Source organism: Palaemon carinicauda, chromosome 27 (genome assembly GCF_036898095.1).
Source record: "Palaemon carinicauda isolate YSFRI2023 chromosome 27, ASM3689809v2, whole genome shotgun sequence".
NCBI lineage: Eukaryota > Metazoa > Arthropoda > Malacostraca > Decapoda > Palaemonidae > Palaemon > Palaemon carinicauda.
The window spans coordinates 32,961,630-32,987,951 of NC_090751.1; the positions used below are offsets into that span (position 1 = coordinate 32,961,630).

Sequence of the window (26,322 nt, forward strand, 5' to 3'; positions counted from 1 at the left end):
GAGTTTCTCAAACTTCAACTTGAAAACTATGAGGAATTTATAAGACTTAAATTTATCAGTTATGTAGAACTACTACTAGGAGTGTTGTGAGTAGCGTGCAATGCTGTTAAGTATTTCTTGAAGGTTTATTGACTAGCAATTCTTTCAAGAACTTGGGAATTTTCTCTATCTATGACACATCGCATTGCTATAAGTTTATTATTCTGCAATAAGGGATGAAAGGACTCGAGATTTGTTAAACCAGGCTCATGGATAAAGTTAGAACAGATATTGACTTTAATTATTCAACATATCTCTTTTGAGTTTTTTTTTTTTATGCTGGTAGTTCTCTTTTTCATTAGTCTGAGTTGCAGATCCTCTAAATTCAATTTTGTCAAATTTTATTTCCTTTTTTCCTAGAAACTTTTTTCTCTCTCTCTCTCTCTCTCTCTCTCTCTCTCTCTCTCTCTCTCTCTCTCTCTCTCTCTCTCTCTCTCTCTCTCGTTCAGTATCAAAATCGGTTTAATGTAAGAGGATGTAATCCTTTTGTAAATGGCAACCAAAGATTGCAAACCTTACTTATGATTAGTACATTTGTCCCAGTGCTGTTCGTCTTTCATTTTATCTTTAACGAATGCAATGTTATTATTAGCATGGTTACCGAAATTTTTACCATTTACTATTTTTTATTTTACTAACGTCGGGAAAATTGATTTCTTTAAATTTACATCGGTGAATAGGCTAATTAACAAAGTACTATTATTAATTCTGCGCCAAGAAGAAGACATAACTGATATATATATATATATATATATATATATATATATATATATATATATATATATATATATATATATATATATATATATATATATCAGCAGCAGCAGCAGCAGCTGTTACTAGTCCACTGTGCAGAACAAAGCCTGTTTATAGTAATGCGTCTCTTTACGTCTGTTCAGCATTCGACAGTTCCAATTTCACAGAGAAAGGTTTTAATATAATTATCTGGGTTTTTATAAAATGATGGCAGGATATAAGTCACTTTTTAGAGTGAAAATCCAACCTACGTCTCTTGGAATCATTAACGACGTAGGGTATATATATATATATATATATATATATATATATATATATATATATATATATATATATATATATATATATATATATGTATATGTGTATATACGTATATATACATATATATTTACATGTTATATAAATTATATATATATATATATATATATATATATATATATATATATATATATATATATAATTATATATATATATATGTATATGTATGCGTGTGTGTATATACTGTATATATATATATATATATATATATATATATATATATATATATATATATATATATATATATATATGTGTGTGTGTGTATATATATATATATATATATATATATATATATATATATATATATATATATATGTGTGTGTGTGTATATATATATATATATATATATATATATATATATATATATATATATATATATATGCACACATGTATAAACATACATACATATATAAACCGGTTCCCTGTGCCGAAATGTTCCAAAGAAAAGCAATAGAACAGCAGAATTCAATATTAGAATTTCCATTTAACTGCAAAGTCGTACATCATTTGTCCCCACGGTTATTACAGACTACTTTTTTTCGATTTCGTCAGATAATGATCATGTTATTTTTTTTCTACTATTTTCATCATTTTATTTCAATTTATGCAAAACTAATTCATATTTCTAAATCTTTCTGCTTTTAGGTCATCATAATCATGATGGAATATTATGTAGAAAATTCATATTTTTTGTTTTCCCCATCAGGTTCATAGTCTGCATCTCCCCTATATTAAAGAGCATGTGTCTGGCGATATATATATATATATATATATATATATATATATATATATATATATATATATATATATATATATATATATATATATATATATATATATATATATATATATATCTTTCCGGTCACGCTCAGTTCTCCCCATCCCTCAGGAAGTGGGGAGATAAGTAGTCATACCATGGTAAAAGGGTGTCTGTGTGTGTGTTTGCATATTTATCTAAATATTTAGCCGTAATTTTGACAGCTCACGTACACTATTATTAGAATATCTCTTGAATGGTTTCATCGCATTTGGGTCATGATTACCTCGTCGTGGGCCTCCCGTTTTGATGGTATACGATTTTTGACTGAGTCACGAACACAACGTCTATTGTTTTTCCCTCTGTATTTATCTCTTCCCCTTACCTGCTAACCAAAATGACCAAGTAAAAATAGAAGTATTTCAATTGCCTCCTAGGTGCCCCAATTCATCCCTCCTTGTCCGATCCCATAGTCGAACATATACTCCTCAGATTACCAGTTGAATGCGTTACTAAAACGCCACGAAGGAGAGAGAGAGAGAGAGAGAGAGAGAGAGAGAGAGAGAGAGAGAGAGAGAGAGAGAGAGAGAGAGAGAGAGAGTCAAGTCAAGTTAAAAGTAAAAAACCTTTATTCCATTATAAAATGGTTATTCTGTTTAGAGAGAGAGAGAGAGAGAGAGAGAGAGAGAGAGAGAGAGAGAGAGAGAGAGAGAGAGAGAGAGAGAGAGAGAATATATCAGTCCTCTGGGTCAAATAAATTGACTGTAACCCCTCATTTTACACCGTGTAAATAATCATTTTAAAGATGATGCAATAACTCATGTCTTATAAGTAATAACGTCTCGCATTTGTTTACCCTTTTCTGCACGTGCCTAATTCGATCCCTGTTTTCTTCGAGCTGTAATGCAAATATTGTTCGATAAGTTTTCGCGATTCAGATGGTCTTTGTTATTCTTTATTAGTTAAATTCTGTTTCTAATCTATTTTATTCTCTATTGGTTAAATGTACCCTTTTTCTTTTCCTTTTCTAGTGCTGTGATAATGGTCGAATACATTTTTGGGGGGAGAGCAATGTTTCCATGGTCTGATGATTCTTTTTTCCAATTGCTAAAATCTTTTGCTATTTCTTGCTGGCTACGTTCTCTATTACTTAAAAATTATTTTTTTGCCGTGCTCTTAGCTGGTGTAGTTATATTGTCGCATATTCGCTTCGTTTCAAGTTGAATGATAGGAATATTTTTTTTTTTTTTTTTTTTTTTTTTTTTGAGATGCCTTCGTCTTAGGATCTTTAAAAAATAAGATAACATGATGTTACTGTTGTTCTACTTTCTGATTAGTTTATGAACTCCTTAACTTTAGGTATATTTTACAAGGTATCTGATTTACTTATATGCAATTTAAAGGGATTATTTAATATCCTTAACCTCCTGAACAATAATAAAAATAAAATACAGCTGCCTGTACCTCGCGGACTGTCGTCGATATAATCCACTAGATTACATAGAGACTCCAAAAGGAGTCGCAATCTTTCACTTCTAAACACAGGACTGTCAGGGCACAACAATTGAACGTCTTGAAATATTGCAGAAAATCGACGTTTTTCTATCCAACATGTTCCGATAAATTGCTCCAGGAGAAATTGGTATGCGTCCAAGATTGAAATTACGGAGGAAAAAAAAAAAGAAAAAAGAAGTTGGTGCTGCCAGTTTTATAATCCAAAATGATAATTACGGAAGATTAAACCTTATCACGTTTTAACTCACTGATAACTTATGCGCTGAAGTAAAAATTAGACGCTACTGATGATGTTTGGACTGTAAATCTCACAGCCTTAAGTTATTGTTGGCGTGTGGGCGATTGGCATGTTTCGCTTGCGAATAGACCTGACTATATATATATATATATATATATATATATATATATATATATATATATATATATATATATATATATATATATATATATATATTAAGTAATAAACTTGGTAAATTATATCTTTTTGAATATCAGTGATGAGTAGGGAAATAATATTGTATAAATTGTCGATTAAGTTTTAATTAAGTAGACAGTTATACTTAATATTGTTGGTAGAATTTATCTATTTTGGGCGTACGTTGCCTATAATGATTTGCAAATAAGAAAAAGAGATATACATCTTATTTGTCTTGCGATGAATTCATCTGCTTGTAGCACTATATATGAATGTCTTAAAAAGTATAATTTAATATGTGGTTGAAAATATACAGTATACACACATACACACCTATATATATATATATATATATATATATATATATATATATATATATATATATATATATATATATATATATATATGAAATGTGTGTATGTAAGTGTATGTGATGCTATATCAGAAAAAAAATAGAACTTAATTACTGTTGATAAGCATCTAATTGTCATGTTTTTAGACTATAAAACCTACTTAAGCTGTTGTATATGTGTGATTTAATTTTTCTCGAAGTTCATGAATAAAGGCCTTATGAAAGAACTTGAACCTATATCTGCCAGGTTGAAATCACTCGGTCACTGAAAATAATCAAGGAAAAGAGAGGCGGTGATAAAATAGACTTTATTTTTAGATGCCTTTACCTGCCCCATCGGGACTCCCCCTTTGGCGTTAATAATAGCAATCACACCCTCCATGAGGGGATCATTCAGTCCGCATGACCAAAACAACAAGAGCAAATGACATGGAACATCTTAGGAGAACAAACCACGACTGTACTGCTAAGCCTAGTAGCTCCTGCCCCTCCCCCCCCCCCTCTCTCTCTCTCTCTCTCTCTCTCTCTCTCTCTCTCTCTCTCTCTCCCCCTACGCCGAAGGGGAAATATGCTCTGTTTAAGGCTTACTGTCATATAAGTAGTGTCAGTGAAAGGTGTTTGCTCTGGGGTACAGTTGTTAACAAATACCTTGCAGTTTTCGAACAGTTATTTCTACGACTTGCCCTTTGCTGTTTGTGTTGTTTTGTTGGGTTGATGTATTTGTACACTGATATTGCTGTTGGAATTTTATTTTGTCTTGTGGTATTTTTAGACTATATTCCAGATATAAACAGTTCAATGTAGATAATATTCGCAGTCTACCAAGACCCATTTAAATATGCTTTGGGCAAACTGAAAAATCTACCTGAGTTGCTTTTCAAATGCATTCACATACTTAAATTTTATTCACGTAAAGATTCCAAAACATGCCAACCAGTCGATGCCTAATTTGATAGGCCTAGACCAAACCTTGGAAACTCTTCCCTCTCGTCGACGTAATTAGCTACGTTTTCGACAACTTCCCCTTCCCCCTCTCCACACCCCCCCCCCCATTCCCTCTCCATCCCCTCCACCCCTCCTTATCGTTTCTAAGTTGGGAAGCAGGAGAGAATTTATATGTGCATTTCCTTTTAGTTACACGTTGGTGTCCAAGTACTTTTCCAAATATAATGTTATTTCCCGAGTGAATTACAACAGTACTTCAGTTATCACAGCAAACCGTTCCCAGGGACATCAACAGGGGCGTTAGCGTCTTCCTAAACTTACATTAGTGTCAAAGCCAAAGGAGAACACGCAGTAATTTTCACTGCTTCCAACTCTCTCTCTCTCTCTCTCTCTCTCACTCTCTCTCTCTCTCTCTCTCTCTCTCTCTCTCTCTCTCTCTCTCTCTCTCTCTCAACTGATGTTTCTCCATATGCTGAGAATGTCTCATTGAAGCTGTTATGATTTCGAAGACTTTACCATGACTTGGGGAAGACGAAATTCCTTGATAGCTAATCTCAGCTTTATTCGTTTCTTTTGTCAATCGTTCGTTCTTGGTAGTCAGTGGATTAATTTATTCAGTGGATGACTTTGATCAGTGGATAACTTTATTCAGTGGGTATTTGACGATAATTCCCTCAACTCCGGTCTTGGATGCAGTGAACGTAAGGCAAGTGATACAATCAGCAAACATGAAATTGCGAAAAATTAGAAATCTGAAGACCAAATAAGAGGTTGGGGAAAATAGCCATTTTTTATATAAAGTCTCTCTCTCTCTCTCTCTCTCTCTCTCTCTCTCTCTCTCTCTCTCTCTCTCTCTCTCTCTCTCTCTCAGAATTGCTTTTGAAATCGTGTAGTTAAGCCTCGGAACAATTAGCCTTAGATAAGAGTCTTGTTCTTTGGTTCAGGCTTTAGCGGGTTTAAGGATGTACACTAAGGCTTAAAGGAAATTACTATTATGCAGGGTAAACAACAAATAAATTTCCCTCAAAAAAAAAAAAAAATCTTATAAACTTCAATGAAACAATTTTATTTATTTGGATGCCATGAAATGTATAAGATCAGAGTATCTTATTTTGTTCCTTATGGTTAAGAGGACTTGACACATCGCACCATCAATGTTGAGAAGAGATAGTTTCGCTTTGATTAGCGTTCGTTAGTAAAATATTAATGAGTTGGTGTAGAAGCGAATGGCGATAAGAGTGGATTAATGAAACGATAATTGACTACAAATAGAGGATGAAGTATTGATAATATCAATGGATGAAAACTGGTGAATATATAACACCGTAGTAAAACACAGAAAAACATTGAATTGTTATGAAAACATATTGATTTATTAAGTCTTTGAACAGAGTGCTGAGTAATTTATATTGTAACAGAGAGAGAGAGAGAGAGAGAGAGAGAGAGAGAGAGAGAGAGAGAGAGAGAGAGAGAGAGAGAGAGAGAGAGAGAGCGTGTGCTATTGGAAATATCCCCGATGGAGTGTAATTGAACGAAATGTATCACTAATTGTGTACCACAAGAAATTATTGATTGAATATAACAATGGGCTTTAGGATCCAAGAATTTATTTAGAGATGACAACGAAAATAAGGAGAAAAACAGGGGTGGTAATAAGTGACAGACTGGGGTCATAGATAGGAGACAATCGTCGATAATTATAGACTGTTGTTTTTCTGGCGTTAGACATGGGCTAAAATAAAGAATTTAGTTTCCTTGCTAAGGAAGAATTTTCTCTAAATATATGATTTATACGTTACATATATTACATATGTTACATATACGTTACATCGAATAAATTCACGTATCTTGAATTTTATTAAACTTTTTTAGTTACCTATGTAATTCATTTGCTTATGTATGTTATTAGTTTATAAGAGATCCGTTTCAGCATTTTTGAATTATGAAATCCTTTTGTGACACTTTGTAAAAAGAATTTTCCAATTCCGCTAAATCTTTACATACAATTCCTTCCTAAAAAATACTTTATCTGAATGTGGCGACATCAAAGTTAATTGCCTAAAACAGGGAAGGAACTAGTAAAGCTCTCTTTTGATTAGAACACATTAGTAAATCATCTTTTTATTCAACCCTGCTCTTTTATCCGAGATCGGATTTGGTATGAATGTTTATAAGGAAGTAATAACACACAATTTGATGTAATGCAGAACTTAAACTAATTGAAACTCTCCGTAATTAAAAAAAGAATCCTCAGACATCAATGCGGGAAAGGGTCAAAATCGTTTTATTGTATTTAAGAAACGATGTTTCTAGAATTAGGTATCGTAAATTGCTAAAGTTCATCATTCTTTTCTTGAAGTATATTAATTATCATAATAATTGGTATTCGATAAACAATGATAGAATAAAAGTGATAAAAATTAAATCTATTCTTGGTATCACTATTACCGGAAGAAGGAGGCTTTCAGCCCTTAGATCTCTCTCTCTCTCTCTCTCTCTCTCTCTCTCTCTCTCTCTCTCTCTCTCTCTCTCAAAAGTGGTAAGTGGTGTAGCTTTCTAATCGTAAGTGGCAGTTGCACCCATGGCTTTCAGATGTTAGTTTTATGTACCTTATTTGTCCTATATTTTACCAAAGGCGTTTTTATGCCTCAAATAATAAATTTCTCGCCCGCTTCATCACAACCATCATTAGTTATGTCTTAGGAAAAAGAGCCTTCGTCTCGAAAGCCTCGGCTAGAAAATTTCCTTAAGACATATCAACGACAAACGCCTGTTCCCTATTTCTGTTGCTTTTTAAGGAGATAAATGACAGTTAAAATCATTATGACTTCAGCAGTTACGTGGGACCCTGCTTATGAATGTCTTTTCTCAAGCTCCCCGGGTGGGGGGTGGGAGGTGACTTTGTAGTTGGGAAATTATAGTGAGTGTTTTGACAGTCTTTGTTATATCGGCGTAAGAACTGACAAATCTTGATGTGAGAGATAATGCATGAGAACACCAAATTCAGATGAAATAAACATTACATAAATAACTATCAGAGGAGAGAGATTGTGCGCGGCAGCATCCCTTCATCTGGTGCCAAATTGTGCTGAGAGAGAGAGAGAGAGAGAGAGAGAGAGAGAGAGAGAGAGAGCAGAATCACTTGAATTTGAATGCTATATTTTTTGTCTTTCATCAGATGTATGAGGGTAATCAGAGATATTCTAATCTTTATTGAATGTTTTTGCTCTTTTGCTTCTTTCCGCTCGAGATTTTATTTATGGACTTTTGTCAGGCTCCATATTTCGGCCAGGGACAGCAATGAGGTGAATTTGTCTTTTATTCTCGCTTGAGAAATGTCTAGTCACTGCCTTTTTTTGTTTAATTTTTTTCCGGAATATCGGTGCTTGTCATCACGTCTGTGTTTTTGTATAATATATAGTCACATTGTTTTTGCACTTTTTCAGTTCTTGACTTGGAGATTTATAGGGCTTAAAACATCAAAAGCATTATTTACAAGGATATTGATAATACTAATGATTATTATGGATATTATTATTACTATTTAATTCGAAATTACTGATGGTCTAGGGAGATAGAGATTGATTGATTGAATAGGATATCTGTTAAATATTTTGGGAATTGGATTAAAGTGCGTTCAAGTTGTTGAAATTCATGACCTCAGTTTAATTTTTTAGTTTGATTTTGTAAGCAAAATAAAATATGATACAATAGATATGAAAAGGCCTTGAGTGTTTATGTTGAAAAACGGGACAAAATCAACCCGATTACGATACTGTGTAAATGAGGATAGGAGACATCTAACCTGGGGTTAGAGTTTTCCTGTCCTCATTTACGCAATTTTCATCACATTTGCATTATATTTTGAAAGGAAGAGAAAATCTCCAAAGTTTCAAAGATTTTTTTATGTAGATTTTATGGCATTGTTAATCAGACACAAGCCTTGTGTACATCTGCATCCTTTTCAAAGGAAAAGGCTTTCAACGGGCCTAATTCGGACCATGAACAGCAATCTCCACACTTCTTAAAGACCTTCTAAAATAAGTCATTCATATTATTATACCGAGGGCTCCAAGGATCTCGTACTAACATGAATTGTAAGAAATTTCATGAAATATTTCAGTTTGGCACGAAGTGAAATATCTTGCAAAATGGATTTCTTCTTTCACTTCTTATATTCAATCCATCAAGTTGTTTTATTTGATCGTTGATTGTTGAATTCAAAATCAGAATTGTTGAACAACGTTGCGTGATTAGTTTGATGTAAGACATAAGTGATGAGCGTCTGGTATTGATGCCTGTTAAGAAAATACGCTGATAGATTGCAACAGCTCGCCATGAGAGAGAGAGAGAGAGAGAGAGAGAGAGAGAGAGATGAAGCCAAAGGCAGACATTTAACCGATGGAAATGTCTTCTTATTTGTGAGGTCTTATGCGCGCTATTATTCTTTTCGCACTGATGTCACCGGAAGAATGTGTGCCAGCCCAAAAAGGGAAGTCATAAATGCAAGAGTACGAGTTCTTGTCGATTTCCGATATCGTTTTATTGTTTCTCGATTATGCTGGAAGCTGGAACACGCGTGCAAAAAGCAACGTCGCAGAACGAATTGAAGTGATGGATTACGCTGGATTTTATGAGTCTCCTTCCGACTGAGATGGACTAGATCAGAACAAGTCTCAAGTCTCAACGTAGCATCATCTCTCTCTCTCTCTCTCTCTCTCTCTCTCTCTCTCTCTCTCTCTCACCATTTGCATTCTGATGCTCCTTTAAGTCAAAAATTTTCTCTCTGATAAAACAAAGTAAATTTTAATTTCAAACGAATATTTAAGATCTGAGAAAAGAATAGAAGAGTTTTTCTCTCCTGATAACACATAAAAAGAAAAGCATTATTTACCTGCCCTCTTTGTGGGTAATGGCTGTTGGTCAGGGGGGAAACTAGCATCATTTTTGCATCATGTGGCTATTGTTACTCTCGGGCTTCTCTTTGATCTTACCTTTTGCTGTATCGTTGTGTATCTGGATAGCATTTCGTGTTGAATCTTGATTGTATATTATTACAATAGACCAAATGGAATTAGTGTCGTGTGATTTCTTAGATAAGGATAATAATAATAGTTTTAGAATTATTTTTTTTTTTCAATGATATTGTTATTATTGTTTTAGTTTTATGGTATGTATAAGATCAAGGGCAATAGTATCAAGATTTATCAATTCTATCAAGAATTCTTTTAAGCGGAAACTTGTAGACAATATCTAAAAATCTAAAAGCCTTTAAATCTCGATGCCTCTCCAAGATTCTAGGTGACGTTATCATAGTTTCTCTGTAATTATTAAAGTATCCAAAATGTAGCATTTTCGAACTTCACAAGTATTATTTGGGAACTTCTTAACTTTATTTGTTTAAGTAATAGTGATGTTTGTGGTGCCAGTACCGTTCGTGTGTTTGTTAACCAAAGGAAAGTGCATTGTCCTTCTCATTATTATTATTATTGTTGTTGTTGTCGTTGTTGTTGTTGTTGTTGTTGTCAGCCAAGTTGCAACTCTAGTTGAAAAAGCATTATACTACAATTTCAAGAATTGCAATCTTAAAAGAAGCTAAGTATGAAAAAGTATAAGAGATGTAGAGGGAATATATTTCTAATGTGAATTTGTATTATATCCATAGTCAGATTTAGTCATGAAAACTTGTAACCGTTCACTGCCGTCCTGTCATGAACCGCCTCTTGACTTTTGCAATCGAGGGTATACCAGTATCTAGCCAAAACATTTATTGCCTATTACTCAACTCAAACGTTTAGTTTTTATTGTTTTTCTTGTTTACAGTATGCATTATTGATTTTTCCTTATCAAAATATGCTAAATGTCTACATATGCAGATGAGGAAAGTAAATGTATCGTTAAATGACCAAGAAATATTTGTAAATAGAATAGGTCCATATAAAAAACCTGGAGGAAGAGAATTATGGTAAAGCATAGCAAAGCACAGTTCTCGTTTTGTCAAAGTTCCCCCCGAGAGTTCTCTGGCATAAGAAGCCAGCCATATATCCATCGTGACCGAAGGGCGTCGCGTGTCTGTCGCTTGGCAAAAATCGTCAAGATTTTCATGGCATTTGAGAGGGAGGGTTGTTGTTATCGGACCAATCTGTTTGCGTTCGTTATCTACAAAGAGATTTAGGTCACATTTCTCACAAGAGTAGACAGACTATATTGTACCGTCGCTATATTGGAAGGCAGTTTCGATATCAAAGGTGAACGCACATTTCAGCTTGAAGGCTTTGCATGTTTTTATGCTAGGTGATAAACTGCCTTGGATGACATTTTCATTAGTTTTGCTTTCTAAGCTAATTAGGTGATCCGTTCAATTAGGTGCAAGAACTGCTTCATGACCTTGTTTTGGTTTTCCAGTGACTGAAAGTAATAAAAAAAATGTTTTATTAAATATCAGGAGTGTTGGGCATAAATTTTGAATTTTGTAAAAAAAAAAAAATAAAAAATAATTTATTGACCTGTTTTTGTATAGGTATCACCTATGGAATAACGTTATCCTTTTGTATATGTGATTGATTAATCTTTTGTTATAAATGTAAATATGACCTTATACTAATGTGTTTATAGTTTCTCCTCCCCCCTCAGGTGTGCCGCTGGGTCTGGGGTCAGCGTTCGCCGCCCTGCCGCCCCCTCCGCCCTTGCCGGTTGACCAGCGAACCCATGAAGGGCGCTACTTATGGGACCCCGCCGCACGCCTCCATTCCTTACATGCTCCGCATCATGGGTGAGTTCTGCTCAAAATTGTTTTGTTTTTTTTACTTTATTCGTTTTTACTTAAGCTGCAGCTCTTTTTGTAATGAATTCTGTTACATTATGAGCTGCTTTGAAAAGGCCTACCTACTTGTTCTCCCTCTTGTTTACAGTCACACTGGTTTTAAGTTTGTGTGTCTTTCCAGTATCAATCCTTTCTGTTGATTTAGGAAGCTTCGTTGTTTATCTTTTAATTGGCAATTGGTTCTTTCTATTCTGATCACTCACGTTTGGATAATGGTGAAAAACATAAAAAGAAAGTTATTGAATGATAATCTGGCTTATCATTCGGTCTTTTGTATCTACAAACTGTGAATTAATATTTTAATTCGATGCGTTTCACCTATTTTAATTGCAATACGATTGATTATGAATTAAGGACTTAAGAAAGCTACTAAATTCTTATTCCTCAGTTTGCTATGTATATTTAATGAAGATAGAGTAATATAAAAATCAAGCTTACAAGGCGAGCACTCAAAGTGTGCAATAATTGAGTGAGGGGTAAATTTGGATCCTTATCTTACCGGGAACTGGTTGACTGAAGGTTTTCATGCTCCATTGGTTATCAATTGCGTTCCTGCATTAAAAGATTTTGACGAGTTACGTGCATTGGTGTCGGGACCTCATACATCCATTCTTTGGTATGAAAGCCCCCATTTGCACATAATGTCGCCTTGTTCATTTTTGCTAGTAGAGCCGATGTGTGTCACAAACCCGAGGGAAATATGAGTCGCCTTTTTGGTCGGGAAAAGCTGCTGTTGATTAGTATGATCCATTTGGCGGAACTTTAGCTATCGTTAATTGGCGCGAAATCTTTTGGTTCCCGATCCCATGTGTGCATTTGTCAGGAAGTGGTAAGATTTATTGGGACCGTCGTGTGTAAACGGTCTTTGTTTAGTGGCAGCCGTTAATCGCCCTGGCTGTCTCCTACTAACTTTTTTTTTTAGAGAGTTCTTTGTAGTTGCGTTGAAAAGTCTCACTTTGATGTTCGGAAGTCTCTCGGAAAGCTGGGGCTGTAATTTCGAATAGCAGCGATGAGTGCTTGCAGAGGTAAATTGGTGCTAGAGGTTTTTGGGATCCACATACCAGGTCTAGTTAATGCCGTGAGAGAGAGAGAGAGAGAGAGAGAGAGAGAGAGAGAGAGAGAGAGAGAGTCCAAGTTAATTTGGTTTTGTCCAAAATGGTATAGTTTCACAAAATTTATCTACGCGTTCTTGAGTAAAAATTTGAGGGAAATTGTAGAAAACTGATGTATGGGAATAGTGTTAATACTATTAAAAAGATATGATTTACTAGGCAACATAGTTATCCTTAAATGTGATTCTCTCTCTCTCTCTCTCTCTCTCTCTCTCTCTCTCTCTCTCTCTCTCTAAGATAGCAATGGTCTCTGTGTTAAGGTTTTTCTGTCGCTGAAATATTCCAAGAATTTCTTGAAAATGTAAACAGTACTTTTGAATCCGCCTTTACTTTTCTCCCTTCACGTTTAAAAAGTATACCTTTATTAATCCATGATCGAGCTCACTCATGTTGTGTGTGTGTGTGTGTGTGTGTGTGTGTGTTTGGATAATAGCAGTCTACCCCTCTCCCTTTTAGAATAATCTTCTGACAGAGACGCTGAAGAACTGTGATAGCATTCTACCCTCTCTCTTTTAGAATAATCTCCTGACAGAGACGCTGAAGAACTGTGACGTGCAGCCGCAGGAGCAACGTCCCTTGAGGCCGGTATCGCCATGAATCGTCGTCTGCTGATTAATTAAGTCCTCGGGTCCTGGGCAGGGAAACTTTAGACTCCCACGGCCGCAGTAAAAACTGGTCCCTTTGTCAATAGTAATGGAGTCATCGCAGACCAATTAGATGATGTTGCGCTGTTCGCTCTGCCCAAATATTGTGGGGAGGACTCTCTCTCTCTCTCTCTCTCTCTCTCTCTCTCTCTCTCCCTCTCCCATTGTGCCAATTAGGAATACGGGCTGAGGCCGATTAGATTTATGTAAACTGAAGGGAGATTTGGACTGATAACTGGTATAGGATTCAAGGTGATAGAATATATTTATTTATTGACTTATTTATTTGTTTGTTATTTAGGTGAGATTGTCATTACGAGAGTATTAATTCTTAATTAACTTATACATTTTCCTACTAGAAGGAGAAGGGCCTGAAGGTGTTATCCTACTATCATTGCTTACCTTTGCTGATCGAAATTCATATTTGTATAAAAAGAATATTTATTAGCACATATATTTTTGTGTAATTTGCATTTACGACCGCTCATGGTTAGACTAAATTATCCTTATATAGTGCAAGGTTTTAGTGTGAATGAATACCAAATTTGATTAGAATGAAGAAATACATATTTACGAGTTGGAATTTCCAAATAAAGGCTTAATAAATTATCTTTGAAATTGTCATACAACTTTCAATTTATATTACACGCCCAAAATATACCCACGTGGAGTGAATGCAATTTTATGCTTTCTACTTTATATTATTTTTTAATATTAGGAAAGTGCAATAAAATCACCAGCGCTTCTTTGATTAACTCCTTCAAAAGCCTATGATTTTCTCCCCCAAATGCAACATTCATCATGTTGACGCCCCAAACACTTACCCCGCCCGTCTCTTGATAAGGTTCGCCGATAAGGCGACTTTTCGTTGTAACACTGATTAAGATACATTAAGGTTCCCGATTGCTGATTATGCCTGCATCACTTTCCATATATTTCTTCACACCGTCAATTTTCAATTTCCCTTGCTTTATTATCTGGCGCTTTCAAAATTGAACGTTCCGTTTAGAAAATATGATCAACGATTTTTACGAGTTTTAGATACTCTTGATTTATTTATATATTTAATTAATTTTTTCATTATATATTTAATATTTTAAATCTGATATATTAGAAGCGCTCTCTATTAATTCTGTATCGAATTGTTAGATAAAGCATCCATGATTAACTTTATAATGCATCATGTTAGATGTACTTTTTTTAACTTTGCAGTTTTATATCAAATTTATTTAAGCAATAATTAATTTTATCTATAAACTAATAAGTAGAATTACATATTTATTTCAAGGAAAAATATTTGTATTATTGAGGTATTTTACATTTTAAACTACAGATTTGTGTGTTCCAGATTTAATTAATAAACAATTTTGTTTTGATAAATGGACATTACAAATACTCCATTCATCTTATAGAAAACAGATTTATCTCTGAGGTTAATTGGACATCTTTTAAGAAGTTATAGAAGGTACGTCGAATGGTAATGATATTAGATTAATGAAAATTAAAATAGCAGAATAAGAGTGGTCCGCAATCGTTCCAATATAGCAAACAGGTTTAAATGTGCATGCTATTCCCGTTAGGCTCTTAACTGCCCTTAATCTCAAACCGACCAACCAGCTTGCTAGTCCTTATGCTCTTCATTCGTCAGAAGTTTAATTCCGTTACGGATGATACTCTTGGAAAAAAAAAATAAGAAAAAAAAAGTAAGAGACTCCTTGTTGTTCGCTTATCATCGTCTCTTCTTGGCCACTTAATCCATTGCTTATCAGTGTTGGATCGGCTGCCTATCTGCCCCGTCATCAGCATCCTATCCCTTTTCCTGTTTTTGCCACGAACGGGATCCTTCCTTGTTAATCCCTCTCTAGTAACTCTCCGATGAAGATCTAATCCCTTTGTCCTTCCTGTTATTTGGGATTGGAATTTGGAAGCCATCTACAGAACGTTCGTAATAATTTGCGTATTTACTATATTTTTTATGTTGATGTAGACTGGCTGGTTAGTGCTGGCTCAGCAGATGGATGATATGTTCTCCTTTTGATCTGTCTCGTACAGATTGGATTGAGGTACTCCATTGAAATTCATCACCTTTCCTCCCATTGTGCTTTGTTGCCCATTTATCTTTAAAGCTTTTTTTTTTCGTCCATTTTTCTCGCTGCCCTCTTTCTACTTGTTCTCACCTCAAGTCCGTACAATCCGAAGGATGCCATATGCACTGCGGTCGAAAGAGAGAGAGAGAGAGAGAGAGAGAGAGAGAGAGAGAGAGAGAGAGAGAATTACTAGTAGTTACAAAGATTCTGGATGTCTCAAAGATTTTTAAGTCCACCTGGGGAGACTCCATTTGCCCTTGGGTAGAGCGAATTAGTTTAAACTTTTAGAGTTTTTATGATCTTGTCTAACTTATTCTTGAATTCATTTACCGTGTTACTGAGAGAGAGAGAGAGAGAGAGAGAGAGAGAGAGAGAGAGAAGGGCTACCAAGGCGCATCACAGGAAGACCAGACTCGGATTTCATAGGCAGGCCCATCCACTTCGCCCGCACCTCGAAGCCACCCGCCGATGTAGGGGCTTATCCCACGTCCCCTAATACATCCTTGAGGACTTACACGCTTCTCTATTATTGGGGTTTCTTTGGGAAGTTGATTAGGACTTCAGTCATTTGGAAATTCTTCTTGCCTAACGCTGCCGGACCACTTCGGAGGAATTGTATTCTCAAATTGCACGTTCATATTCGAAATACTTAATATTTGTTTCTTGACCGTAGTTGTTATAGTTAGGGCTCATGGGGGTTACGACCCTTAGGCTTCGTTAAAGTAAGCCGAGAAACCGCGCACATTTGTTGTAAATTAAATCGCGGCGGATGGAATTCACTAGTCACCACTGCCATCAACATCCTCACTCTCTAGAACAACCCCCCCCCCCTCCCTCTCCCCCTCTCCCACTTTTCTCCTTTTTTAAACATCGGTGTGTCATCATTACACTTACGGGTTTGTGCAGCAATTCTCAGGTTTTTATGTAGTTACTTTACATTAATGTTTTATGAGATTCTTTCGGAGGCGCTGCTGTTCTCAAAATGAAATGTATATATCTTTATGACTTTTGTCGCATCTCGGTGAAGAATTCAGGCATTCATTGTCACCTTGGTTATGTATGAAATACTTTGTTGTAAACGACCCCCACTACGAAACAATTGAGAGAGAGAGAGAGAGAGAGAGAGAGAGGAGAGAGAGAGAGAGAGAGTAAAAATTTACATTTGTTGAAATGTAACTACAATAGAATGAGCAATTTTCCCGTAAAGAATATATCATAGACGTTGAAAGAAGTTTAACTAATCTAAACTCTTCATTTGCGTTTCAATGAAAAGTCATTGATAGGACACAATTATCTTATTTTGGCCTTTGCCACATTACTCTTTATCTTCTTAGAACTGTGCCTCGACCCTATCCATTAGTTCTGAAATTTTCACTCTTTTGCCATTATAGTAAAACGCACGCTCTTTCCCCAGTTTTGAATTAACTCTTCATGGTCTGTGTAAACAAAAAATTTACTTGGGAATTGTTTTTATATCAATAGCCCACTATTGTTTATCGAAGAATACTCATTCCTAATTTTATAGAAATTACTTATTAGTATGTTTGTTAATAAATGTTTCTATGATAAAGAAAATGTTCATTATGAAGTAATTAGTCGTCATGACTTATGAGAAAACTTTGATCTACGCCATTTTATCATCGCCTTTTATTTATAGTTGAAATTTTAACCATTTCAAGTAGAATTTCCCAAACATAGGTTATCGAATGTTTCTCGTCCCTGAGATAATGTCTTCAGTTATCTGTTGTGAAAGAATTCCTTCGTTAAGAAGTATGAGGAAGTGTTAGATATATCCAGCCTTTGCGATTCTTTTAAGCTACAGGTTGAATATGAAAGAACCGGTGTAAAACTGAATAGTAAAACAGAAATGAAATGGCTTTTGGATGTCTCGCGATAAACCCCACGTGGTAATCACCTTTTCCGAAAATCCGTACAAGGCTCATTCTTTCAGGGTGTAAGGGCCACTTCCTGATCTATTAAAAGGAGGAATTCCGACCATCGTACAGGCAGCTCTAAAATCATACCAATGGCCCCCCCCCCCCCTCATTTCTCCACTTGCCTCATCCCCCTTCCCCCAGTCCCCGTACAAAGGGGGGAGGAGGGGCAGCAGTAATCCGGTCGTTAATCCCACGTCTCTTAATTTTGGTGGAGGTTTTCCTCGCTTTCTTCGTCCCGGCATTTGGGCATTCTTCTCTCAGGTTGGGCAGATTTTCTATTGGGGGTTTGCAGAGAAACGAGGATTCTCGTTAGACTGAGCGAAGAGTTTGTTTACATGGTGATTCGCTCTTTAATGACCACATAACCAGGTAACGTGGCCGAGGTAGTCCCGCCGCTGAAGCCCCGACAACATGTCTGAATACATACCTCGTGTAGGTGTCAGCAGGCTTTGTACATTGGCTCTGTGTATGTACTGTGCACACAAGTGTCTTTCTTTTATGTTGAAGGGTTTTACTATGAAAATGAGATACACATTACCTAGACACACTCACATATATTTATATTATATATATTATATATATATATATATATATATATATATTCCAGTGTATATATGTATATATATATATTCCAGTGTATATATGTATAATGTGTCAACCATGAAATGAAATAGATTTTGTTGTTATGATGCTTAACATAAGGGTTGTTTTTTCAACATCGTATTCCGTATTCCATGAGTAGGGTTTGGTTAAATATCATATATTAATACAACTTATTCCTAAATTGCTTCGCGAGGATTGTGTATTGTGATGAAAATTGATTTAGCAAATCATATAAGTATTTTTATCGACCTTGATTATCTTTTGAAATTGTAAAACTTCAGTTTATAATTTTAATGGTTTCATCTGTTTGTGTTTCCCGTTTCAAAAATAATGATTCCTATAAATCATATTATATGAACAAAATATGGCCTTAGAAATTAACGTTACTCGTGTGATTGCATGTATAGCGCTCATTTCATTTAAATGAACTCGCTGTAACGATCGCATTGTAGGCCAATTAGAAACTGCGTCTTGGGGAAGCTGACTGAGGTATCGCGCCACCCCAAGCAGTTTCTCTCCAGATTTGCAAACTGTCCATAAAGATCCTGCAGGAGCATTTGAAGGTTTGTTTTTTCTTCAAATAAGGTCGCGGAACTCGTTCGCTTTAGGGGAAGCTGGAGTCTCAACGATGTAATAACGACAAAAGCAGAGATCAAACGATGTTAACAAGCTGCGTGGACCGTTAATGTTGCCATTGAAGAGTAATTATCGATCCAGTAACTCACCGCGTACGCAACAGGTTGCAGAGCTACATGGACGGGGCTGCGCCCTTTGGCTAATACTCGCAGGAGAGATGTGAGCTGGACTAACGAGGAACAGAGAGAGAGAGAGAGAGAGAGAGAGAGAGAGAGAGAGAGATATGATGATGATGATGCTATATGTCCGTCATCTTAGTTTTCATTAGATTATTTCAAAAGTGTCCATTCCAGTAAGTGCCTTTCTTATTATAAACGCAAGTGTAGATTACCTCTTCCTTATTCATCCTCATCAGTAATTACGTTATGCCGATGACGAAATTGAGAATTCTAGTAAAAAAAGATTTGAATACACACAAAAACCTACTTATTTGGGAAATATCTGACTGTAGGTGTAATATAAACACAAGAACAGGTTAATGGTGTCAGTTCTTTATGTAACGTTTCCCTCTGGATCTAATATTGGATATGTAAACTGTAAATGAAGGTTTGTGAAATTCAGATGACAATTGGACTAAGCTGAAATTAACAAAGAGTTATAGCAAATTTCATAATTTTTAAAAATGTCCGAAACGAAAGCATGTGTTATTTTTCGTTAAGGACACACAAAGATACTAGGTACGTAAGGCCTAACGTAATGTAGCTGGAGTTTTAAGGCTTCGAGTACATTTAGAGGAAAAGTTAATAATACGAATGAGCTTAGAAGACAGTTGCGAAAGGGGAGAGGGAAAAATATTGGACAAGAAAACGAATTTCTCTTCAATCATTAAAGAAACCAAACATTTTCACAAAAGCCTTTATTGTCTCCACCAGAGCTACAGATGGTCCAGTTCATTGGGTTTCTGTTTCATACGCCGATCTGAGTTTCAAGAGATGTCAATGATAACATTTTTATCGTAAAATTAAAAATAAAAGTTACTAGAATGATATGTATCCTATTCTGTTTAATACAAATTATGCGAGAGGCCTCTGCAGCATCATACGTTATTACAAAGGTGATCATTTTAATTTTTATATGTGATTTCAGAGTAGATGATTGAAACCGGACGATATAGTATAAATATTTAATTCCGTTTTTAATATTTTTTTTAAATAGAAAACCTGGCCATACCTCTGTACGAATTTGCTGCTGGAGAGTTTGTTGTTCATGCTATATTTATCTCTTTTGTTAATGACCGCTAGGTAATTGATAAAAACAAATAAAACGAGAAAAGACACTCCTCATCTGCCCTTTTCTAGATGTAATAATTTTAAGTAAAGAAAACAGTGGGATGATAAATTTTTCCCAATATGTTCTTGGACGTCGTTCGTAAGTAAGCCACTTACAAGCCATCCAACTCCAAAGGCTGTACCCAGTGTCTTCCTCACTCACCCAACTCGTTATCCCTTTTGTGAGGGTTGCGACAGCTTGATGAGCCATTTTGAGGCCCTCTTAACTCCCTTTCGAGACTATAAACACCGCCACGGCACACACAAGGAATCTTAACCCCTATTTGCTTTGCCATGATGAGGATTTAAGACCTACGACACGCATTCCGGAGACGAAGGGCGTTCGGGGTATAACAACATTTGGCGGGAGAAACAACATTTTGGCGGTAAGAATTGCTATAACGGAATGACGGGAGATGGATCGAGCATGTCGAGGATTTTGCTACTTTCACAATGTTAGGCGTGACAGAGTAAAGGTGTCTGCTTATTATTAGTTAGGTCACCAACAACTGCAACAGAAGAGTAGGATCTGGCGTTGACAACAAATTATTGCTTTGGAGTATGTAACGGTGCCCCATTGGTTGTGTGACTGTCACTAACCTTGTTTGGTTCTAGAATTAGCCTTTCAGTCGAGAAGTTAAAACATACTTGTGAATATTTTAGGCCAAAAATAATTAAATGCAAATCTAATAATTTTATTTCACTGTAGTTTTAAAATAGATTTTAATTATAATTTTAAACTCGGATATCATTTTATTATTTTGTGGGTCTGGGTGTTAAGTTGGAATTGGATAATTGATCTTCCTAACCATCAGGCAAGACACGCCTGGGAACCTCTGGTCATGTGAGGCTGACCACTTTCCTAAATCCAGCTGTAAGAGCTTTATCCTGTGAGTTCCTCAATGCATAATCCTTCGTGGTCACTCGATACTGTCAGCCCTATGGGGTTGGTGTTCTCTACCGAGTGTGTGATACGCTTCTGAAGGACATTCGAGGGCCAGCTACAAGTAACCACTCCAGTTGATGAAGCTGTAGATTAGCCAGGCTTTGTTGACCAATCGTTTCCCATCTCTGGTATCACAGTGCGACAATTAGCCAATAGAATCCCACTGACTTCAAGAGATGGATGTCGAAGGAAGAGATGGAGAGATAAAAGAGTTGGGTCAGGTTGAAACAGGGATATGGGATCATGTTGAAAGAAGCACAAGAAGGGGTTGAATTAAGAACAATTGGAAAAAGTAGAAGGTGAACATGCAATTATTTCCTCTAATGCTGTAAGATAAGAAAATTGAAATCATCGTATATGCATTGTTCTATTAGGAAAGCTACTTTGATTATATATATATATATATATACTCTCTCTCTCTCTCTCTCTCTCTCTCTCTCTATATATATATATATATATATACATATATATATGTATATATATATATATATATATATATACATACATATATATGTATTGTGTGTGTATGAATGCGTTGAAATATTAATTGTTCTATGCTTTGGTCAGGTAACTGTTCATGTTGCTGTTGGCTTGAAGCCATTTACTGAATTTCAGCTTTAATTGATAAGACCTGAATAAACCTGCTACTAATTTTCATGGAGCTAATATACATATGCTAAAAAGTATTTTAGTGTATTTTATAAGTGCAGTTGTGTCTGTGCGACTTCAAATACATTGCACTATCATGTTTTCACCCCTCCAGTCAGCTAATCCGTTCCTCATACCCCCACAATGAATTCAACCCACACAGTTGTTTAGCGGATATAAAACACCACTGTGTATTTAGGCAATGAAAACAAAACGCATAATTCATTCGCAAATAGGCAATACATCTCTGCGATGAGTTATCTCTGGGTATCTTTTAATCGGCCAATAGAAATATTTCACCGTTCAACGGTCTATTATCATTGAGATATGACGGCAATCAACCAATCAGATGGCGATCAAGAAGTCGGATTGAAGACCCCTTACTTGCATTCTAGCGGCGCGCAGCCATTGGCTGATACCATCTGGCGGACCATCCAATCGGAACGGCGATCTGATTCTTTTGTGAAGACCAATTAGGTCACCGGAGACCCTCCGCCAAGGACGTCTTTTGTAAATTGTTTCGAATATTTCTTTACCAGGCTTTTGTGTGGTGGTTATTAATATTGTTATTGTTGATTTTGCTTTTATTGGTGCTTCTTGCGATTTTCATCACTATTGAGGATGGAATAGTATTAAATTATTAGCATTATTGATGGAAGTTTGGCTCTTACCACTAGCCTCCTTTTATTCGACCTCGCACGACTTTACAGCGCTGTATTTTATCTTTGTTCGAAAACGCATATTGATGATGTTATAGTTTTAATTATTTTTTTTTCTATCAATGCCTCAAGTGACTATCTATGAAGGTGCTAAAACATCGCTGTAGATTATTTAGTAAGCTAAGTAAGCAACCGTGCATATTTCGCTTTGAACTCATTCGTGTAAATGACTTACATGACTGGCGTTGTGAGTAATTTTGTAATTTTGTAAATGTTTGTTAATGATTTTTTTTGTAATATTTCCAGTGAAATTTTCAAATGATTGCAATTGGAGATACTAGTCAAAAGTGGTAAATCCTAAAGAGGTGGTGTACATAAGTTTTTTCCCCAAATTTTTGTTTTTTACTGAATTGGTGTAAGGGAAAGCATTCGTTCTTAACCTGCAGCTTTACGTGTAATTCAAAATTCAATATATGCAGACTTGTCACCGTTCATGATCTTTATTTGTGGCATAGAGCATGTGTGAATACAGTGTCAAAATATTGTGCCAGCCACGTAGAACCTCATTTGAGGTAAATATATCCCAAGATGGTATGAATGAAAATTTTGTATTTAGAATTGGTGTTCGTTTGAGAAGACTGCGATGGTCTCCTTAGATCTCCGTGTTAGATATCGGATGGGTTATGACAAGACGATGTGTAATTGGCATAATCAGTAGTTTGCTTTTAAATGTGGTGGGGGAAGTCAGAGCAAAGTGGAGTCCCCGCAGGGAGCATAAACACTCCGTTCGATGCCCTGGGGCGAGCATAAACACCTCGTAGCGCATAGGTAAACATGCTTTTCAAGGCACGAGTCTGAAAGACCTGGCCAAATGTTTGATTAGTTAAGACGATATTCTCCAAGGATGGGTACTGCTTTTATGCTTAATCTAGTCCTCACTTTGGTCAGTCTTCATTTCATTTTTCTTCAAATTACTGTAAGGATTGCCTGTAAGCGAGGGCGTGAGAGGATAATTATGTCTGCGCAGTTGAAGATCCTTAGTTCACACTTCATTATGTTTTCAACGCGACTTGAAGAAATTACTTTGAAGTTAGAACCATTGATATTTTTAATGAACTGGCTCTCTTTTCTCCTCGTCAAGAAATATAATAAATAAGGGCGAGGACGAGTAAAATGAACGAATGAGGTTCGTGTTTTCTTTGTACGTTAAAATTATTCCCAGATTTGCTGGATCAGTCTCATTATGGATTATATTGAATATCGTATCGTGTAAAACCATTTTTCTTTAAATTAGGGTGAATACTTACCTTACTACGGTAGAATATGCTTTTCGTACAGTGAATGTGGGAAAATTATTTCATGTGATTATATGTATATGCATACATGTAAACATATGTAGATTTAATAAATGTGTAGATCAAAAAAAGAAAAAAAAAAGTGATAATGCCGATGAGCTGATAATCTAAATACAAAAATCGATGAAAATCCAGATCACTTTTATTTTTTCCAACTGAGGGAAGATGGAAGAGACCACAAAATGCCATCGCTGTCTCGACGGACATAATAGGTGTTAAATAAAAAGACCCCGCCGATAACGTCGACCCCTAAAGTGGTCTTGGACCGGGAGGTTGACGTATGTGAAGAACAACACGGCTGACGTCCCAGGCCTGAACGTCACCTTGTTTATCAACATACCGGGACAGTTTACACCCACTCGCCTAATGCCCATCTTATCGTCCCAACAGATACTCAAGCTCCTACGCTTGGAGAGGAAAAAAAGCGATGGGGAAGTAAAGGGGACCCGAAGTGATTATTAGAGGTTTCCATCTGCTTTATTTTGATTTTTATTAAATGTATTGTTTAAATTTTGAATGAATATTTTATTTATTTCATAGGACTTTAATGGCATCTTCCTTGATGATGTTATTTTGCAACCTGAACAATACAGGAGAATGAAATGACACCTGTCTATCTTTACTTAAAAATAAGGTCTGATAGATACCCGTTCATCTCCGAACAAATTATCCTTATCAAAGTTCCAGTTGAAAATTAAGTTATTTATCCTGAATTCATTACCGACATCTTGCAGTCCTATGAAAATGGGTTTATTGCTGTTACTTCTTAAAGATTCTCCATTCCAAATGCGTGAAAAATTACTGTTTTTCTTGGTCTAAATCTGTTGCATTGCAGATAATCCTGCCATGGGGCAGCACCTCTGAATATTGCTGGTGTATGTACCTTTCAATCGTCATTTAAAGACTGATATTTTTTAGTCTTGTAGATATTGATGCATTTCAGTTTGTACGGAAAAAACTATCCACGTTATAAACCTTTCAATCCGAATATAGATAAGAGGTTTTTTAACCTTCTGATAAATACTGATGACTCTGTGACCTAGTTTAGATTTTGAGGCCTTTCAGTTATACCTAAATTATGTTAGAAATACAGGTAATTTTAATTTTTTTTTGTTACAGATTGTTCCATTTTCTTTGAGAATATTAATGTAATTATTTTTTATAGTGTAAATACTTAATCTTTACTATTAAATCCTGGAGACTTTGTGAAAATTTAATTACTGCAAAATTTTGAGTGTGTAATTTTATTACCAGCGTCTCCAATTGTTATCGTTTAAACCGATTTTTCCATGGAATCTCTTTTAGGCTGCAGAGTTACCGTGACTTCAAAGCGAGTCTTTAGATTAACATTTTGTATGGTTCATCACTGACGAAAGAGCCAATGCTTTTATGTGATAGCTAAGCCAACATTAGCGTTGGTAATCTTTGTCACTTTTTAACAAAACATCGATCTTCTTCTGTCACATTTTTTATTCCGTAGTAAGGCAATACTTCCTAACCGCCAAACAAAAAATAAATCCTTGATAATTTCTTGACTAATACTCAACTCTGACCCTATTTTTATTTTTGTATTCACCCTTCCCTTTACATTTATTTTCATTTTATTTTTCCCTTTTTTGGCAACGACCGGAAGTGTTTATGATGGCTCTAATACCAGCACATGTTTGCGGAAATGTTGTGGTAAATAAAGTGTTGCCGGGGAACATATTTGTTGCAGATGTGTGTCGTTTGATTTCTCCGGTGTTTCTTCAGCCTGCAGATGGGTTGCTCTAATAGCAGTGGTAATAGCAGTCGAGTTTTGAATATCTCAGCATTAAGGAGTTTTTGTACGATGCGAGTGGAGTAGATGACGATATTTTTCGTCCGTTTTCTTTTTTCTTCTTTTTACTTTTCGGAGGGGAAAAGCAGGACTTAAATAGGTGGAGGTTCGCGTCACGGCAACCGACCTTCTTGGATTGATTTGATTTAAAGTGCCGCACAGAAATGTGTGTAATTTATGACCTTTTGAAAGCTTGCACTCTTCTCTCTCTCTCTCTCTCTCTCTCTCTCTCTCTCTCTCTCTCTCTCTCTCTCTCTCTCTCTCGTCGATTTGGCGCCGTTCCCCATATCGTAGTTATAAATCTATCTATCCCCAGGCATTAGAATACGCTCTCTCTCTCTCTCTCTCTCTCTCTCTCTCTCTCTCTCTCTCTCTCTCTCTCTCTCTCTCTCAGTGTTTTAATAATCTTTCCTATATTGTAGTTTGAATTTAATCCCCAAGCTAATACAGCGTTAGAATACGTTCTCTCTCTCTCTCTCTCTCTCTCTCTCTCTCTCTCTCTCTCTCTCTCTCTCTCTCTCTCTCTCTCTCTCTCAAATTCACCTCATTACTGTCCCTAGCCGAAATATGGAGCCTGACAAAAGTCCATAAGTAAAATCTCGAGCGGAAAGAAGCAAAAGAGCAAAAACATTCAATAAAGATTAGAAAATATCTGATTACCTTCATACATCTGATGAAAGTCACGAAA

At 35.8% G+C, this 26,322-nt stretch overlaps 1 protein-coding gene across 1 annotated transcript in view; it reads left to right on the forward strand.

Moving 5' to 3' along the window:
* Positions 1-26,322, forward strand: part of ci (cubitus interruptus) — a 502,748-nt gene that overhangs the window by 199,137 nt on the left and 277,289 nt on the right. The window contains 1 exon segment of the mRNA XM_068350994.1: positions 11,713-11,869. Coding sequence (XP_068207095.1) covers positions 11,713-11,869 — 157 coding nt within the window.